At 39.5% G+C, this 20,251-nt stretch overlaps 2 protein-coding genes across 7 annotated transcripts in view; both read right to left on the minus strand.

Moving 5' to 3' along the window:
* The window catches only part of GPR176 (G protein-coupled receptor 176), a 118,887-nt gene that overhangs the window by 15,436 nt on the left and 83,200 nt on the right, over window positions 1-20,251 (minus strand). The window contains exon 1 of one of the 5 annotated variants that reach the window (XM_027568697.1): window positions 9,568-9,628. The exons of the other annotated variants lie outside the window; for them this stretch is intronic. The gene's annotated coding sequence lies outside the window, so the exon portion shown is untranslated. Of the gene's footprint in view, window positions 1-9,567; window positions 9,629-20,251 lie in introns of those variants that run through there. 5 annotated transcript variants of the gene reach the window in all.
* Window positions 2,911-3,648, minus strand: LOC113908513 (thymocyte nuclear protein 1-like). Of its 2 annotated transcripts, XM_027568701.2 has the most exons (2): window positions 3,157-3,648; window positions 2,911-3,005 (listed from the first exon to the last, which is right to left on the minus strand). In XM_027568701.2, exons 1-2 carry the CDS (start codon window positions 3,646-3,648, stop codon window positions 2,985-2,987), a joined length of 513 nt encoding a protein of 170 aa, XP_027424502.1. In that variant the 3' UTR covers window positions 2,911-2,984. The 2 variants fall into 2 exon arrangements, with proteins under 2 accessions (XP_027424502.1, XP_027424501.1); XM_027568700.2 differs by lacking the exon at window positions 2,911-3,005 and having other exon boundaries at window positions 3,025-3,648.

Consider the following 20,251-nt stretch of genomic DNA (forward strand, 5'->3'; position numbering starts at 1 on the left):
AAGAGAGAGATGAGGGGCAGAGGGAATCTTAAGCAGGCTCCATGTCCAGCATGGAGCCCAAAGTGGGGCTCAATCTCATGCCCCTGAGATCATGACCTAAGCCAAAAATCAAGAGTCAGCTGCTTACCTGACTAAACCACCCAGGCGCCCCAAGAAATAAGATGTTTGATAATTTTTTTAAAGTGAGAGAACAGGAAAAGAAGATAAGGAAAAAAGGGAAGACTGGGTACAAAGAAATATAAATATTTTATGTGGAGTAGACACCTCCCATTACTACACCATGCCACAGACCTACGGTTCCTAAATCTTCGTAATCATTGGGATCACCTGGGAAGCTTTTAACATACAGATTCCTAGGTCTCAGCCCAACCAAATAAGAATGCTGGAAGATCTGGGCATCTTAATTTTATGTGCTCAGTAGGAAGTTCTGATAACAGCCAGGGAGCACTACCACAGCCACTCACTGTCAGCCTTCACCATACTGAGCATCTCAATGTAGTCGGTTTTTTTTCCAAATATAAAGAGAGCCCTTCCCCAGTACTGAAAGCAAGAACATGCCAAGTCACACTGAGCTCTAATTATAATCCCTATGGAGCCCCAGGGAAATCCTTCTCTGGTCAGTGATCAGTGCTAGACTGCTGCTCAGCTTCTCAACATGGCCTGCAGACACAGGATGAGCTACAGCTGCACAAACAGCTTTTCCTACCAGAGGAGAAATACAAGAAAGGATGACATCTTTGACCGATTTTTATTGTCCATGCTCACTGACTCATGGCATCTTTCCCAGCTGCTCACCATTGGCAAAACAGAAAGGATAGACAGATTTTAATTAACTTTAATCCATTCATTTCCAGTTTTAAAAATGAGCTCATTCATGCCATAGCCATAAAGTACATTGGGACCATATATTTTGTTTTACATAGAAGAGGGAAAAAAATTGAAAAATAAGGTGTCAAGGCAGGATGAAACAGGAGAATGAACCCAAGAGTCTCGCTCTCTGGGCTACAGTTCTGATTACTGTGTAATATAATTTATATCTTGGTCATTAGGACTGCTCTAATTACTTGGGAGGTGAGAACTTCAGGGCACCATTTTTGTTTCGGGGTTTTTTTGTGTGTTTCCCGAGTGAGACACTTTATTGTTTCTTTTTTTTTTTTTTTTTAAGATTTTACTTATTTCTTTGACAGAGAGATAGAGAGAGAGCACAGGTAGGCAGAGTGGCAGATAGAGGGAGAGGGAGAAGCAGGCTCCCCCCTGAGCAGGGAGCCTGATGCGGGGCTCGATCCCAGGACCCTGGGATCATGACTGAGGTGAAGGCAGATGCTTAACTGACTGAGCCACCCAGGTGCCCCATTGTTTCTTGTAATTATTAAGGCAACACATAATTTTTAAAATTCAGACATGAATAAATAAATAATAAAAGAAGAATAAACAAGATAGTAAAAATAAACAAGTAAAAATTACCCACCCAGTGGTAACCATCTGTAAGCTTAAACTATTTATCCTTCCAAACTTCTTGTTATATATACAGACTTTTGTTTATGCCAGTGGGACCAACCTATGCATACTGTTTTGTTGTTTGTTTGTTTTTGTTAAGATTTTACTTATTTCTTTGAGAGAGCAAGAGAGAGCACGAGCAGGGGGAGGGGCAGAAGGAGAGGGAGACAAGCAGACTCTCCGCTGAGCACAGAGCCAACGCAGGGCACAGGGCTCGATCCCAGGACTCCGAGATCATGACCTGAGCCGAAGTCAGACGTTTAACCCACTGAGCCACCCAGGTGCCCCTGCACACTGGTTTTTAGCTAGATCTTGTCACCATATCAACCATCTTTCTATGCTACATAAAAGCAACAGTGCTTTTACAATTATACCCAAATTTATTTCATCTTTGCATACTGGTGAGTTTTTTTTAATCTGTTTCCAATATATCCATCTCTATAATGCTGAGATCAACATCCTTATATATATAAATCTTTGCCTGTTAAACTGATTATTTACTGAGGACAAATTCCTAGAAGCAAGATTTCTGAGTCAAAATACTTACACATTTTTATTTATGTCGCTAAAGGACCCCCCACAAAAGGCATATGAGAGAGTTGGTTTCCCGATATGCTTGCTAAAAATTCTGCAGTCTCACGAAAATGTTTGGAATTTGGCAGCTTCCTCAATCCTAGGAATCATGTTTTCCTTATTTCAAGAAAATTTTCAACCATTGCACTTTTGAATTTTGCCCTACCCTCTTTCTTATTCCCTGCTTCTGGAACCCATGTTAAACTTATACTAGGCTTCAATCTATTGGTTATATCTCTTGACCTTTTCATTCATATTCTCCCTCAATTCATCGTCTTCTGACAGCTGGGTGATATTTCCCAGGTCTACCTTCCATTTTACCAATTCTCAATTCATCTGAAAATCAAATCATACTTTTTTTATACCTTATTGAGTATTAAGCTTTTTGAAATCTGAATTTGGATCTATAACCAGTAGAACTGCCTACTCTTAACCATCTGAGCCACCCAGGCGCCCACCCTTTTTTTTTTTTAAGATTTTATTTATTCATTTGAGACAGAGATACACAGAGAGAGAGAGAGAGAGAGAGAGAGAGAGAACTGCCTACTTTTGATTTCCAGTGTCCAGTTATTTTACCCTAGGCTTCCATTCCTTCTTAATATGTGATCATATTTTTAAATGCTTATAGTTTCTTTCAGATTATTCTGCTGTGCCTAGTTCTTTGGTGGCTCAATCCCCAGACTCCAGGATCATGACCTGAGCCAAAGGCAGATGTTCAACGACTGAGCCACCCAGGAGCCCTCTCATGTGATTTAGGTACATGAAAACCACCAATGTACACAACCCCAGGTGAACATAACACACAAGCTGCCACACACCTTCTTTTGTCTTATAAAAGCTTGACTTCTTTGGAGTAATGGCTTGCCCATTCCAGCAACAGTGTCCCAGTTAACTTGGCTCCTTTTCTTCCAGGCTCAAAATAAAATCAAACTCCTCTCAAGTCAGGGGCTGAATTTAGAGTCTCTGGCGAGTGAAGAGAGCCATATTTTTTAAGGGGCCTCCAGTGGTTTTGTGAGCTTGGTAATGGGTTTTGAGCTCAGCCAGGGTAATGTAACACTTCATCATCCGAACAAACTGTACATCCACCATGGACCATTTGGGGTTGTCTTCTTTGCTGGATGGGTCATAATGGGGATTGTTTTTCTCAAACTGGTTGTGGTCTGGGTAAGCTGCCTTCACAATCTTCACAAGTCCTGCAATGCCTGGCTCTTTGCAGTTGCTATGGTAGAAGAACGCTTCTTGCTCTAGCTGCATGGCTCGCAGGAAGTTCCAGGCCTGGTAGTTGCTAACACCATCCCAGCATGCTTTCTGCTTGGGCTGTGCTTTAAGATCCTCAAGGCTGAACTTCACATCTACACCTTTCTCTAGTCGGCTTTTTGGCTCAGACTTCATCAGCCAGTAACTGCTTAGATTCTTCCCACAGTTTTTAGAGGCTGAAGTCTTCTCAGGGCTGGAGTTACCCAGTGTAGCTGATGCCCCTACTGGGTTCTTAGTCTTGGTACGTTTTCCTGCTGGCCCCTTATTGTCTGGCCCAGCAGGCCCAGCAGCTCCAGCGAGCCTCTTCCGGGGTTTCGGCATGGTTTCCCTGTGGGGACTGCGCTAAAGTCTCCTCGGTTCTCTCCCTGATCCTTCTCTCAGTCACCATTCTCCCGAGCCACTGATTCCACGACTCCGCAGACAGAACCCCACCCAGGCGCCTCATGTGATTTTTAATGTTCACTTATGAGCACATCATTTGTGGGGGCTGTTTTTCCCTGGGAAGCTGTATTCCCTGGTTATAGAAGTATCCCAGGGATGCTGGGTGGCTCAGTCAGTTAAGCATGTGCTTCAGCTCAGGTCATGATCCCAGGGTCTGGGGATCAAGCCCCACATCGGGCTCCTTGCTCAGCGGGGAGCCTGCTTCTCCCTCTCCCTCCGTCTGCTGCTCCCCCTGCTTGTGCTCTCTCTCTCTCTCTGACAAATAAATAAAGTCTTTTACCACAACAACAACAAAAAGTATTCCAAGCGGCTAGCCAAGCACACATTAGTACTTTGTTGCACTTTTGTATGCAAATAAAAGACAATATGGTTGAAGGTCCATTCTGAGAAAGGTTAAGTGTAAGGAAATTTTTATCCTAGGGAGAGGCAGGATACTTTAATGACTAAGCACAAGAGCACAGACTCTGAAACCTTACTTCTGGATTCAAGTCCCACCTCTACCATTTAGTAACTATGTGATATTGGATGAATTAAATTTCCTGTGCCTCAGTTTCATCACACATGAGAAGTGGGCATACTAACAATGCCTACAACCTTGGGGCAATGTGAGGATTAAATGAAACAATGCAAGTAATATACGTACAGCACTGAGAAGAGCTTCTTGCACATAATATGTGATAGTTAAGTGTTATATATGTTACAGTTATCATTAGTTGCACAAAGGAGAGGTCTGACAAACGAGAAAGAGGGGGAGGTTGGCCAAGAAGAAAAGAAACCTGGAGCCATGTATAAAGATGGAAGAGGACAGTTCACCAGAGGGACGTAGAAGTAATCAGGACTGAGAAACAGTCAGACTGACTGGCCTCCGAGTTCCAAAAGGAAGAGTGGAGTATGCCAAGGAAGAATCACCTAGGTTTAACCCATGGAGGTCTCTTGAATGGTGCTGCTCTGGCAGAATCACAGCAGATTGTCTCATGGGGTCAGGATGGGGCCCTGATACGATCGCATTTAAGCAGCTGTAGCAAACACAGAGCTGTCTCCTTCCTCCGGCCTGCAGGACACACAGCTTGTCTCCATTCTCCTCGCCGTCTGGAGTCAGCGACTTCACTAAAGCCTTGTCTCCCTGGTGGGACTGGAGGGTGGGTGGGCAGGAGCCACCGTAAGATCTGCTACTTTGTAGGACATCCAGCCTCCACTTGCATTGCACTTGAGAGGTCTCAGATGAAGGATGTCTCTTCTCCAGATGGAGTCCTGCTTCTAGAATCCATCAAGCCCATAGAACATTCCAAACACCCTACAGAAATCTTGCAGCAACACACAAACATGATATATCTTTTCTTAAAAAAGATTTATTTACTTATTTATTCTAGAGAGAGAGAGAGCACATGTGTTGGGGGAAAGGAGCAGAGGGGGAGGGACAAGCAGACTCTGCACTGAGCACAGAGCCCGACACAGGGCTTGTTCCCAGGACCCTGAGATCATGACCTGAGCCGCAATCAAGAGTTCAGAAGCTCAACCAACTGAGCCACCCAGGCGTCCTTATAATATATCTTTTATTTTTAAGATTTTACTTATTTATTTGAGAGAGACAGCGCACAAAGGGAGAGTGGGAGGGAGAAGCAGATTCTCTGCTGAGCAGAGAGCCCAACACAGGACTCGATCCCAGGACCTTGGGATCATGACCTGAGCCTTAACTGACTAAGCCACCCAGGGACCCCATGATTTATCTTAATAGAGCACCAGAGTGAATTAAAAACCACAAAGGGCCAAGAAAATAAAAAAAGGAATCAATGATCTTGGCATGGTTTTGTTAAGAAAATTTAAAAATCTCAAAAGTAATGGTGACTGCCTGATAATGCTTTAAATCCAATTATCTAAACAGCTTGAAATCAGCAAGACATTTATTCGGGGCACAGGCTTTGGAGTCAGAAGACCTTTGCCAAGTTATTTAACTTTGTTAAGCCCCAATTTCTTCATTTTTATAAACGGGTAGAAATAGTAATAATACTTAAATGGTTGTTATGAAGGCAAAATCCATAAAATGACTTTAAGACAATGCTGGTAAGCACTCAAATATTGGCCAACATTTTATTATGAACTGGGAGCTCTATGAAACTGCAAGGTACTAAAGAACAAAAATAGAATCTAAGAAATTGAGAATCCACAAAAGAACAAAACATGAATTTGTGCAAACAGTTATTTATAGCAAGAATAAAAACATAGAAAATCTTAAAAACTCCACCAAAAAACTAGTAGAAGTAATAACGAATTCAGTAAAGTGGCAGCATACAAAATTAACACCAAGAATCAGTAGCATTTCTATACACTAATAGTGAAAAGAGCAAAAAGATAAATTTTTAAAACACCCATTTACAATTGCACCAAAAAGAGTAAGAAACCTAGGAATAAATTTAACCAAAGACATGAAAGACCTGTGCTCTAAAAACTGTAAAACACAGATGAAAGAAAAGGAAGATGGCACAAACAAACAGAAAGACATTCCATGCTCATGAACTGGAGGAACAAATATTGTTAAAATGTCCATACTACCCAGAGCAATTTACACATTCAATGCAATCCCTATCAACATACCAATAGCATTTTTCACAGAACTAGAAAAAATAATCCTAAAATTTGTACGGAACCACAAAAGACCCCAAATAGCCAAAAGCAATCCTGAGAAAGAAGGACAAAGCTGGAGGTATCACAATCCCAGATTTCAAGACATACTACAAAGCTGCAATAATCAAAACAGCATAGTATGGGCACAAAAATAGACACATATATCAATAGAACAGAATAGACAGCCCAAAAATAAACCCATTGCTTATATGGTCAATCAATCTATGACAAAGGAGGCAAGAATATACAATGGGAAAACACAGTCTCTTCAATAAATGGTGCTGAGAAAACTGGACAGCTACATGTGAAAGAAGGAGAGTGAACTACTTACTAACCCCATACCCAAAAAGAAACTCAACAGATTAAAGACTTAAAATGTGAGACCTGAAAACAAAGTCCTAGGAGAAAATATAGGCAGTAATTTCTCTGACATTGGCTGTAGAACATTTTTTAGATATGTCTCCTTTGGTGAGAAAAACAAAAGCAAAAATAAACAACTGGGACTACATCAAAATAAAAAGCTTTTGCATAGCAAAGGAAACCACCAACAAAATGAAAGACAATCTGCTGAATGGGAGAAGATAAGGGGTTCACATCCAAAATATATAAAGAACTTATACAACTCAACACCAAAACACCCCACAAATAATCCAACAAAAAAATCCAACATCCAAATGGCCAACAGACACATGAGAAGATGTTCAACATCACTCATATCAGGAAAATGCAAATCAAAGCCACAATGAGATACCACCTTACATCAATTAGAATGTCTAAAATTAAAAAGACAAAAAATAACATGTGTTGGCAAGGATGTGGAAAAAAAGAAACTCTCATACACTGTCTGTGGGAATGTAACTTGGTACAGCCACTGTGGAAAACAGTGTGCAGGTTCCTCAAAAAATTAAAAATAGAATTACCATATGATCCAATAATTCCACTATTGCATATTTACCCAAAGAAAATGAAAACATTAATTTGAAAAGATATATGCATCTCTGTTTATTGAAGCATTATTTACAATAGCCAAGATATGGAAGCAACCTAAGTGTCCATCAACAGATGAATGAGTAAGAAAAATGTGGCGCACGCGCGCACACACACACACACACACACAATGGAAAACTACAGAGCCGTAAAAAGATAAGATAGTGCCAGGAGATAACATGGGTGGACCAAGAGGATAATAAGCTAAGTGAAATAATTCAGTCTGAGAAAGACAAATACCATGTGGTTCTACTCCTAAGTGGAATCTAAAAGAAAATGAACAAACAAAAAGGGGAAGCAGACCTATAAATCAAACAAACTGATGGTTGTCAGAGGGGAGAAGTGTGGAGGGTTGGGACAATGGGTAAAAGGGAGAAGGAACTGGAACAGGCTTCCAGTTATGGAACGAATAAATCACGGGAATAAAAGGCACAGCATAAGGAATACAGTCAATGATATTGTACTAGCATTGTATGATGACAGATGGTAGCTACACTTGTGAGCATAGCATAATGCATAAACTTGTCAAATCACTAAGTTGTGTACCTGAAGCTAATTAACATTGTCAACTGTACTCAAATAAAAAATAAAATAAAGTAAAATATACACATACTCTTTGACACAGTTATCTCACTTAGGCAAATTGATCCTAAGAAATTCATTGAATAAAAGAAAAGTTATATTCAGGGGTGCCTGGGTGGCTCAGTCGTTGGGCGTCTGCCTTCGGCTCGGGTCATGATCCCAGGGTCTTGGGATCGAGCCCCACATCGGGCTCCCTGCTCCATGGGAAGCCTGCTTCTCCCTCTCCCACTCCCCCTGCTTGTGTTCCCTCTCTGGCTGTGTCTCTCTGTCAAATAAATAAATAAATAAATCTTAAAAAAAAAAAGTTATATTCAAAAGGATGCTAATTACAATGTTTTTATAACAGCAAAGAGCTGGAAACCTAAAGTGTTCAGTAAGATAATAGCTATGTAAATTTATGATAAAGCTTGATAAAATATTGTAGGCATTAAAATGATGATTACTAAAAAGGTATGTAGAGATGCCTGAGTGGCTCAGTGGGTTAAGCGTCTGCCTTTGGCTCAGGTCATGATCCCAGGGTCCTGGGATTGAGTCCCACAACGGGCTCCTTGCTCAGCGGGGAGCCTGCTTCTCCCTCTGCCTGCCACTCCCCCTGCTTGTGCTCTCTCTCTCTCTCTCTCTCTGACAAATAAATAAATAAAGTGTTGTTGTTTTTTTTAAAGAAACAAACAAATCCAAACTTTCCAACACCATAAATTAGCCTTTAGGACCTTTAAGATATGACCTCTGGTGGCCCAACATGTACTACCTAAAGTTGTAGCATCATGACGGAATGGAATGAGCCTGGAAATCTAAGGTCAAATTCATGTTTTTCTCTGAACCCTTAAATCTGCTGCCCAAGCAAAACCCTTAAAGGGAATTCACTTTCCTAAGAAAGACAGAGTGAGTGAGTGAGTGAGGGAGAGGGAGAGGGAGGGCAAGCCCAGAGGGGAATAAAGAACTCCTCAGTGGAGAGAAGGCAAATTGTACCCAGAGTGTTCAAAACAAGACACTGTTAAGCACTGTGGGCCTGGGCACAGTGGACACCAGCATGAAAAGCTGAGTTTCAAAGTTCACACTTCCACAGGAAAGTTTAAATAGTTCCAAAAAGGATTCTACTTTATTCTGATTTAAAAGAAAAAAAAACTTTCTTTAATCTACATGGGTAAATTTCCCAATTACCCAGAGCATCAGCAGTGACTGGAAATAAGTAATTTTTTTGCCACCAGTATCAGAATTATGGCCAACAAGAATGTGAGGGAGAAACCAGCTTGTGCCAGAGAGCTGTATCTGGTGATTTTCAGTACCATTTGCTCTTCCTCCCCGTCTAAAAATTTGAGCCTCTCCCTCACTAATGAAGAGTCAATTTGCTATAACTTGGGATTAAACCATCTAATAGCTGCCCAACTCTGTTTTAAGCTGATCTCTATTAGCATGAAAAAATTGTTACTTTAGTTACAATTAATTTGATTCCAGAGTTTTTTCTGAAAGGATATGGGAGGTTCAAATTAAGCAGGAATTGAATTAGCAGGAAGAAGCTATGCGGTAAGTTTGTTAAAATTCATGATGAATTTTAAATAATTACTTTGAATGAAAAGCATCGTACGAAATATATATTCCCAGTCTAACCTTGTATGATTTCTCCTTGGAATACTTGTCCACAATGAATAATTCAGATAAAATATTAACAAGATTCACTTCAGCAATACATAGAATAGATAAAAAGACTTCAATGATGGCCTCTTCCAGTCAGCTCCTGTGAAGTCACACAAAGGATTTTAGGTGAGTCTACAGCAAATGCACATAGGTTTTAGCAACAGTGGTACCCCAAAAGGTCAGGCAAACTGTAGAGCACAATTCAAGACAAAATGATCCTAGGGGCTCTCCTGTCGTTGGGGAGTCACAAAGTCCCTGAAATAAGCTCAGTCCCTCACACCTCTTAACACACAGCAAGATACACATAGATGTACAAATTAAGAAGAAACACACAGAATCTGAAGTTGGTAACTCTCCTTTCTTTGACTACTCAAATTTCTTCCATATAAATGAACTAGAAAATGTTCACAGCTTCATGAGATACCTTGCTCTCTGATCTTCCACATCATGTGTATTAAACCTCCCTAAAGGGGCGCCTGGGTGGCTCAGTCGTTAAGCGTCTGCCTTCGGCTCAGGTCATGATCCCAGGGTCCTGGGATCAAGCCCCGCATCGGGCTCCCTGCTCCGCGGGAAGCCTGCTTCTCCCTCTCCCACTCCTCCTGCTTGTGTTCCCTCTCTCGCTGTGTCTCTTTCTGTCAAATAAATAAATAATTAAAAAAAAAAAAAAGAATAAACCTCCCTAAAAAGCCATGCCAAGAGTCTATCATTTGTCCCATCTAACTGTGACAATGTCACAACCCTTTAATAAGCCCAGGCTCCTTTTCCTCCTCCATAGGTATATGGAGAAAGCTTCCAGAGGACAAAACAAATTATCTAATATCACTAAGCATCTGCACGTAAACAAGCCATTCTTGATTGGGTGGAGATGAAGTAGTTCACTGCCCTAAATATCCACCACTCAGGTTACCTCACTACGAAATCCTTGCCTATATTAGGTTGCTCCTATAATCTATGAAGGCAGGGTCCACATCTTCTATACCACTCATATTGCATTTAGCCTAGAGCAGTTATTTCTCCCCTAAAATACTGTAAGATTATGAAGCCTGAAAAGAACCTTACCTGAAAATTCTGTTGACCCTCATGAGTACCAATCACATTTTCATATCTAAGAGTTGCTTCATAAATACTTAATATAAATGAATAAATAAAAGCTTGAAGTGTGTTATTACTTTATCAGAATCACCAGAATCTTTTTTCCTGTGTACTGACTTTTGTAGGTACACCTACTGATGGCAACTGCCTCTGATCAACAAGCTGGATGTTTACTCTCTCCCCAATGCCAATAGACAGTATCAGAGAGGGTTGGGAAAAGATGCATTTGACAATGATACATCATGCTATACTATAATTAGTCTAGTGAACGTACACAGAATACTCATGTATTCTATTCTCCTACTCCCTCTGTTCCAGTAACTATAATTATGCAGTCTGAAAGAGAAAATTACGTTGGAAATATTTCCAAAGAACACAAGGGCAAGATAATTAGAGGACTAAGAAAGGAAAGTGCGGCTGATTTTGCTTCAGTCCATGGGGACCCAGCACGTCTGATGTGAGATGGAGAAATAAGATTTCGGAAATGGGAGTCTCTTACTCCTTATGATCTGGCACAATCTGACAATGACATTGATTAAAAGTTGAAAATTCCATTCCTTTTTCTGTAGCTAAATTTGGGGGGGGGGAGAAGACTGGAGGATGAAGAGCAAGGGAATGGTATTTTAATTCTAACAGATTTTGGGTCACTTTCCCACTACTGGAGAGGTTAAATTTGCTCTACAGTAGACTTGCCATGTCCCCTTCACGACTTTCTCCCATTTCTACAAAGGAAAAGGTGAAGAACAGAGGGCTGTTTGTAGAGGAGCTGGGACTAGGAGAGCCAGGGCAGCAGATGGGATAAAAGCTGGAGGTGGCCAGATCCAAGACAAGGTCAAAAACAGATAGCCAAGGCAAGGAAGGCTCTATAAGGAAGTGATGCACCTTAAAGTCACAGCAACCCTGAGTACAGATCATAAGAGGAACTGAAAAGATGAGTTACTACACACAGCCCATCAGGCCAACTGACAACATAAGAAAATGGAATACATGTTCAGACAAAATACTAGGAGCCAAGAGGTCCAGAAGAAGGAGGGAGGGAGTAAAGTAAGGAAAAATTAGATCAGCACATGGGTAACAAGAAAGGAGCTTGATAACTGGGACAACCTCAATTTCGACCCTGAACTCTGATATGGTTCCTTTTAAGGCAACAGAGAAACCAGCAGGCTATATTTAAGCGCCTTGCAGATGTAACAAGATTTTGTAATGAAGCGCACATGGTGGGGGCAAAAAGAATACCTTTCAGAAAGCAAGTCCTAACACTTCTATTTTTCTCCTTCCTCTTCCACTTCCCTCAGGTAGTAAGTGAGGATGCAAAAAGAGGAGGAGAAGAGAGCAAAAATCGAGAGTAAAATAATAGGGAGAATGATTTCAATTCCATTTACCTCTCATGCCAAGCCCTATTTTGTATGTGCATTTCCCAGTGACTCTCTAAGGCAACCCAGGCCTTTTGTGCCTCAATCTTCATTAGTCACACTGCTGAAAACTAGACAAAAGGTTTCTTTGCTTTGTGTCATGTTCTATGAATCCAAGAGTCATAATTATGGTGACCACACTGATACAGATAAACAGAGAAGAATTCTCCTAACATTTTGAACATCATAATCAGCTTCCAATTCCTGCATTTTCCCTTTAATATTAATTGATTTGAATAATGCTGAGTTATTTATTATGTAATTTTCCTACTGGTTCAAAATAAAATCAGCATGAAATGCTATTAGCTTGTTTAAAGCACTAAGATCAATGAGGAGATGTGACCTCTTATTTTCCCATTATAAAACAAAAGGCAGGGAGAAGATTTTTCTATTCTGTGAAATATTGATTTTCCATCCTGTGGGTTTGTAAATTACTGGCTTTCACAGTGCAATCAATGTCACTGATTCAGTGTGGATTAAATAAATAAGATAAAATATAAAATCTGTTCACTTTCATTAGGCCCCAGTTTCCATTAGTCTTGCCCCTGACATTATTCTTATAAAGGTTCAAGCATGCAAATACCATGGATAAAGGCAGAACATTGGCCAGTAAGTATTAGCCAACAAATTTTAATATTACCCCAAGTATGGAAATAAAGGTAAGCATATACGCAATGATCAAGGAAACAGTGACATACTACAACATTTAGAATTGTCATTTTCTTCTTCAAAATACATAGAAACAAACAGAGAGTTAGACAAAATGAGGAAACAGAAAATATGTCCCAAATGAAAGAAGAGGACAAAAATCACAGAAGAGCTAAATAAAATGGAGGGAAGCCATATGCTTGATAAAGAATTCAAAGTAATGGTCATGAAGATACTCACTGGACTTGAGAAAAGAGTGGAGGATCTTTCAAGAAAGAGATAGAAAATATAAAAGAGAACTGGTCAGAGATGAAGAACTCAGTAACTAAAAATAAAAAATACCCTAGAGGGAATCAAAGCAAATTAGAAGATGCAGAAGAATGGATCAGCAATCTGAAAGACAAGGTAATAGAAAGCAACTAAGCTGAGCATCAGAAAGAGAAAAGAATAATAAAAAATGAAAATAGGTTAAGGGAACTCACCGACATCATCAAGTGTAATAACATTTGCACTAAAGGGATCCCAGAAGAAGAAAGAAGTCAGAGAACAGAAAATGTATTTGAGAGCCACTCCTCAAAACCCTGGGGCAGCAGCTCTTTCTGCCCATGGGTTCTGTCCTCATGCTTTAACAAACCACCATTTTGCACATGCGCACACGCACGCACACGCACACGCATGCACGCACGCACACGCACGCACGCACACACACAATTATTTGAAGAAATAATAACTGAAAAATTACCTAATACGAGGAAGGAAACAGACATCCAGATCCAGAAGGCACAGAGTCCCCAACAAAACTAACCCGAGTAGGTCCACACCAAGACACATAATTAAAATGGCAAAAAGCAATGATAGAGTATTTTAGAACAGCAAGGAAAAGGAAAACTGTTGCATACAAGAGAAACCCCATAAAACTATCAGCTGATTTTTCAGTAGAAACTCTATGGGCCAGGAAAGAGTGGCATGATATATTCAAAGTACTGAAAGGAAAGAACCTGCAACCAAGAATACTCTACCCAGCAAGGCTATCATTCAGAATAGGAGAGAGAGCTCCCCAGACCAAAGTTAAAGGAGTTCATCACCACTAAAACAGCCTTACAAGAAATGTTAAAGGTAATTCTTTGAGTGGAAAGAAAAGGCCTTAACTGAAAGTAAGAATATTATGAAAGGAAAAAATTTCACAGGTAAATGTAAACATATAATAAAGGGAGTAGTTTAGGCACTTACAAAACCAGTATGGAAGTTAAAGCACAAAAGCAGTGAAATATCTGTATCTATAAAAGTCAGTCAAGGTATTCACAAAAATAAAAACGTGTAAAATATGACATCATATCCATTAAACATGGCAGGAAGAGTAAAAATTTAGTGCTGTTAGAATGTGTCCAAACTTAAAGTGACCATCAACTAAATATAGACTGCTAGACACATAAGATATTATGTATGAACTTAATGATACAAATCAAAAACCTGTAACACATACATACTCAAAAAAAGAGAAAGAAATCCAAGTATTAACAGTAAGAAAGCCATCCAATCATAAGGGAAGAGAGCAAGAGAAGAAAAAAAGGTACAGAAAAGAACTACAAAAACAACCATAAAGCAAGTAACAAAATGGCAATAAGTACAGACCTATCAATAATTACTTTAAATGTAAATAAACTAAATGTTCCAATCAGAAGACACAAGGTGACTAAATGGGTAAAAAAGCAAGACCTATTTATATGCTACCAGATAAGAGATTCACTTCAGACCCAAAGACACATGCAGATTGAAAGGCTGGAAAAACATTTACCATGCAAATTAAAGCAAAAAGAAAGTTGGGGGCAGCAATACTTCTATCGAACAAAATACACTTTAAAACAAAGACTGTACCAAAAGACAAAGAAGGACACTATATAATGAGGAAGGGAACAATTCAACAAGACAATATAACAATTGTAAATGTCTATGTATCCAACATAGGGGCACATAAACCAACTATTAACAGAAATAAAGAAATTGGCAGTAACAGAATAATAGTAAGGACTTGGGGGTGCCTGGGTGGCTCAGTCAGTTGAGCGTCTGCTTTGGCTCAGGTCATGATCCTGGAGTCCGAGGATCAAGCCCCGCGTAGGGCTCCCTGCTCAGGGAAAAGCCTGCTTCTCCCTCTCCCTCTGTTCCTCCCCCTACTCATGCTGTCTCACTCTATCACTCTCTCAAATAAATAAAATCTTAAAAAAAAAATAGTAAGGGACTTTCTTACTTACATCAATGGACAGATCATCCAGACAGAAAACCAACAAGGAAACAGTGGCTTTGAATGACACACTAGACCAGATAGGTTTAAGAGATATATACAGAACATTCCATCCCAAAATAACAGCATATACATTATTTTCAAGTGCACGTGCAACATTCTCCAGGATAGATCACATGTTAGGCCACAAAAAAGTCTCATAAATTCAAGAAAACTAAAATCAGATCGTGCATCTTTTTTGACTATAGTATGAAACTAGAAATCAATCACAAGAAAAAGTTTGGAATGAACACAAATACAAGGAGGTTAAAATAACATGCTACTAAACAATGAATGGATCACCAAGAAATCAAATAGGAAATGAAAAAATACATGGAGGGGCGCCTGGGTGGCCCAGTCAGTTAAGCATCTGCCTTGGGCTCAGGTCATGATCCCAAGGTCCTGGGATGGAGCCCTGCATCAGGCACCCTGCTCCACAGGGAGACTTGCTTCTCTCTCTCTCCCTCCACCTGCCACTTGCCCTGCTTGTGTGTGCGTGCTCTCTCTCTCTCTGTCAAATAAATAAAGCAAATCTTTAAAAAAAATACATGGAGACAAATGAAAACGAAAGCACAATGATCCAAAATTTTCTGGATGTAGCAAAATCAACTCTAGAGGAAGTTTACAGCAATACAGGTCTACCTCAAGAAACAAGAAAAATCTCAAATAAACAATAAAACCTTACACCTAAAGGAGCTAGAAAAAGAAAAACAAAGCCAGTAGTAGGAAGGGAATAATAAAAATTAGAGCAGAAATAGGGGTACCTGGGTGGCTCAGTCAGTTAAGTGTCTGCCTTCGGCTCAAGTCATGATCCCAGGGTCCTGGGATAGAGTCCCGTATTAGGCTCCTTGATCAACGGGGAGCCTGCTTCTCCCTCTGCCTGCCACTCCCCATGCTTGTGTTCATGCTCTCTCTCTCTCATTCTCTCTCTGACAAATAAATAAATAAAATAAACATTAAAAAAAGAAGTAGAGCAGAAATAAATGAAATAGAGACTCAAAAAAGAAGAAGAAAAGATCAATAAAGCCAGAAGCTAATTCTTTGAAAAGATCAACAAAATTGATTAACGTTTAGTCAGACTCATCAAGAAAAAAAAAGAGAAGACTCCAATAATAAAGTCAGAAATGAAGGAGGAATAACAACTAACACCACAGAAATATAAAGGATTATAAAAGAACATTATCAAAAATCATATGACAACAAATTGGACAACCTAGAAGAAACGGATATTTGTAGAAACCTATAACCTTTCAAAACAGAATCAGAAAGAAATACAAAATTTGAACAGACTGATTATAGCAATGAAATTGAACAGTAATCAGAAAACTCCTAGGCACCTGGGTGGCTCAGTCATGATCCTGGGGTCCTGGAATAGAGCCTCACATTAGGCTCCCTCCTCATGGGGAGTCTGCTTCCCCCTCTCCCTCTGCCTGTCGCTCCCCTTGACTGTGCTCTCTTCTGTGTCAAGTAAATAAATAAATCTTAAAAAAAAAAAGAGAGAGAGCGAGAAAACTCCCAAAAAACAGAAGTCCAGGACCAGATGGCTTCACAGGTGAATTCGACCAAACATTTAAAGAGTTACTATCTATTCTTCTCAGACTATTCCAAAAATGTAAGTTGAAGGAAAGCTTCCAAATTCATTCTATGAAATGAGCACTGCCCTGATACCAAAACCAGATGCAGACACTATGAAAAAAGAAAATTGTATCTCTGCCAATAACTCTCCAAAACTATCTGATCAGACCAAAACCTCTGATGAACATGGATGCAAAAATCCTCAACAAAATATTAGCAAACAGATTTCAACAATACATTAAAAAAAAAAAAATCACTGACCACAATCAAGTGAGACTTATTCCAGGGATGCAAGGGTAGTTCAATATTCACAAATCAACATGATATATCACATTAACAACAGAATGGACAAAACCTTATGATCATTTCAACAGATGCAGAAAAAGCATTTGACAAAGTACAACATCCATTCACAACAAAAACTCTCAACAAGTGGGATTAGAGAAAACACACCTCAACATAATAAAGGCCAAATGTGAAAAACCCACAGCTAACATCATACTCAATGGTGAAAAACTGAGAGCTTTTTCCTCTAAGATCAGGGAAAAGACAAGGATGTCCACTCTCACCACTTTTATGCAACATGGTACTTGAAGTCCAAGCCACAGCAATCAGACAAGAAATACAAATAAAAGGCATCCAAATTGGTGAAGAAGTAAGACTGTCACTATTTGCAGATGACATGATACTATATATAGAAATCCCTAGAGTCCACACACACAAAAAAAAAACCTACTAGAACTGATAAATTCAGTAAAGTCACAGGATACAAAATTAATGTACAGAAGTCTATTGTATTTCTATACGCTAATAATGAAGTAGCAGAAAGAGAAATTTTTTTAATTTTTTTATTATTTTTTAAATGTTTTATTTATTTATTCATGAGCGTCAGAGAGAGAGAGAGAGAGAGAGGCAGAGGCAGAGGGAGAAGCAGGCTTCCTGCAGAGCGGGGAGCCTGATGCGGGACTCGATCCGAGGACCCCAGGATCACGACCTGAGCTGAAGGCAGACGCTTAACCATCTGAGCCACCCAGGTGCCCCGCAGAAAGAGAAATTAAGAAGACAATCCCATTTACAATCACACCAAAAAGAGTAAGATACCTAGGAATAAAATTATCCAAGGAGATCAAAGACGTGTACTCCAAAAACTACAGAACACTGATGAAAGAAAATGAAGATGACACAAATAGAAAGACATTCCATGCTCATGAACTGGAGGAACAAATATTGTTAAAATGTCCATACTACCCAGAGCAATTTACACATTCAATGCAATCCCTATCAACATACCAATAGCATTTTTCACAGAACTAGAAAAAATAATCCTAAAATTTGTATGGAACCACAAAAGACCCCAAATAGCCAAAAGCAATCCTGAGAAAGAAGGACAAAGCTGGAGGTATCACAATCCCAGATTTCAAGACATACTACAAAGCTGCAATAATCAAAACAGCATAGTATGGGCACAAAAAGTGACACATACAACAATAGAACAGAATAGACAGCCCAGAAATAAACCCATTGCTTATATGGTCAATCAATCTATGACAAAGGAGGTAAGAAAATACAATGGGAAAACAGTTTCTTCAATTGGCACTGGGAAAACTGGATAGTTATGTGCAAAAGAATGGGAGTGGACCACTTACTAACACCATACCCAAAAATAAACTCAAAATGGATTAAAGACCTAAATGTGAGACCTGAAGAAAATATAGGCAGTAATTTCTCTGACATTGGCTGTAGAACATTTTTTAGATATGTCTCCTCCGGCGAGAAAACAACAGCAAAAATAAACAACTGGGACTACATCAAAATAAAAAGCTTTTATACAGCAAAGGAAACCATCAACAAAATAAAAGACAACCTACTGAATGGGAGAAGACATTTGCAGGTAATGTATCTGATAAGGGGTTCACATCCAAAATATATAAAGAACTTATACAACTCAACACCAAAAAAAACACAAATCATACAAATGACCAAGAGACACATGAAAAGATGCTTAACATCACTCATCATCAGGGAAATGCAAATAAAAACCACAATGAGATATCACCTCACACCTGTCAGAATGGCCAAAATCAAAAAGACAAGAAATAACAAGTGTTGATGAGAATGTGGAGAAAAGGGAACCCTTGCACACGGTTGGTAGGAATGCAAATTGGTGCAGTCACTGTGGGAAACAGCACAGAGGTTCCTCAAAAAATTAAAAATAAAACTACCATATGATTCAGTAAGTCCACTACTGGGTACTTACCCAAAGAAAACAAAAACACTAATCCAAAAAGATACATGCACCCCTATGTTTATTGCAGCACTTAAAATAGCCAAGATATGGAAGCAAAGCAGGTACCCATCCATAGATGAATAGATAAAGAAGATGTGGTATATATACAATGGAATGTTAGCCATAAAAAAGAATGAGATCTTTCCATCTGCAACAACATGGATGGACCTAGAGGATATAATGCTAAGTGAAATAAGTCAGACAGAAAAAAAGACAAATATCATATGATTTCACTCATATGTAGAACTTAAGAACAAAACAAAGGACAAGGGAAGAAAAGAGACAAAAAAAGACTTTTAAATACAGAGAACAAACGGGTGGTTGCCAGAGGGAATTACGGGTGGAGGGGTGAGTGAAACTAAAGTGATTAAGAGGTACTAATTTCCAGCTACAAAATAAATGAGTCACAGAGATGGAAAGTACAGCATATGGAATATGGTCTATAAGATGGTAATAATGTTGCTTGGTGACAGATGGTGACTATTCTTATGGTGATGAGAACTGAGTAATGTGCTGAATTGCTGAATCATTATATTGTATACCTGAAACTAATATAGCACTGTATGTTAATTATACTTCAATTAAATAAGTAAGATAAATAAAATAATCATTTTCTAGTGAAGTACTCTGAAATTCTTCAACAGGAGTTAAGAAGGTAATCTATAAGACCAAATAGACCTTATATACTCATATGGATGGAAGAAACCTGGGAGAGTCATTGACACTTTCCTTGTTTCCAGGTAAGACATATTATATAAGTTTTGTACAGAGAAAATATACTTTTGCTAATTGCTAGTTCTTCTGGGAAAAGCAGTATCCTACGGTAGGCAGCTTCCAAGATGGCCAATGATCCCAGTCTCCTAATACTCACATCCTTGTGTAGACTTCTCCCACAATGAATAGGGCCAACTTGTGTCAACAATAGGACAATAGCAGAAATGATAGTGAGACTTCCAAGGCTAGCTCATAAAAGACATTGCCACTTCCGTCCTTATCTCTTCTGAATCACTTGTTCTGGGGAAAGCCAGCTGACACATCATAAGGAATCTCAAGCAGTCTTATGGAAAAATCCACATGGTGAGAAACTGAGGCCTCCTGCCAATAGCCCTGTGAGTGAGCCAACCTGGAAGGAGATTCTCCAGCAACACTCAAGCCTTCAGGGGACTGCAGGTCTGACCAATATCCTAGCTGTTGCCTTATGAGAGACCCACAGCCAGAGACACCCAGCTAAGCTACTCCCAAATTCCTGGTCTACAGAAACTGTGAGATAACGTGTTTTTGTTTGAAGCTCCTATGTGTTTGGGTCCACCATTTAGACACATTGCACAGACTCTGTTCTGTTTCTTTCATCTACAGAATGAGATG

The sequence above is a fragment of the Zalophus californianus genome, chromosome 6 (genome assembly GCF_009762305.2).
Source record: "Zalophus californianus isolate mZalCal1 chromosome 6, mZalCal1.pri.v2, whole genome shotgun sequence".
Lineage (NCBI taxonomy): Eukaryota > Metazoa > Chordata > Mammalia > Carnivora > Otariidae > Zalophus > Zalophus californianus.

Excerpts from the sequence above, each read along its gene's own strand:
- LOC113908513 (XM_027568700.2), bottom strand. The coding sequence starts at position 3,648 with ATGCCGAAACCCCGGAAGAGGCTCGCTGGAGCTGCTGGGCCTGCTGGG.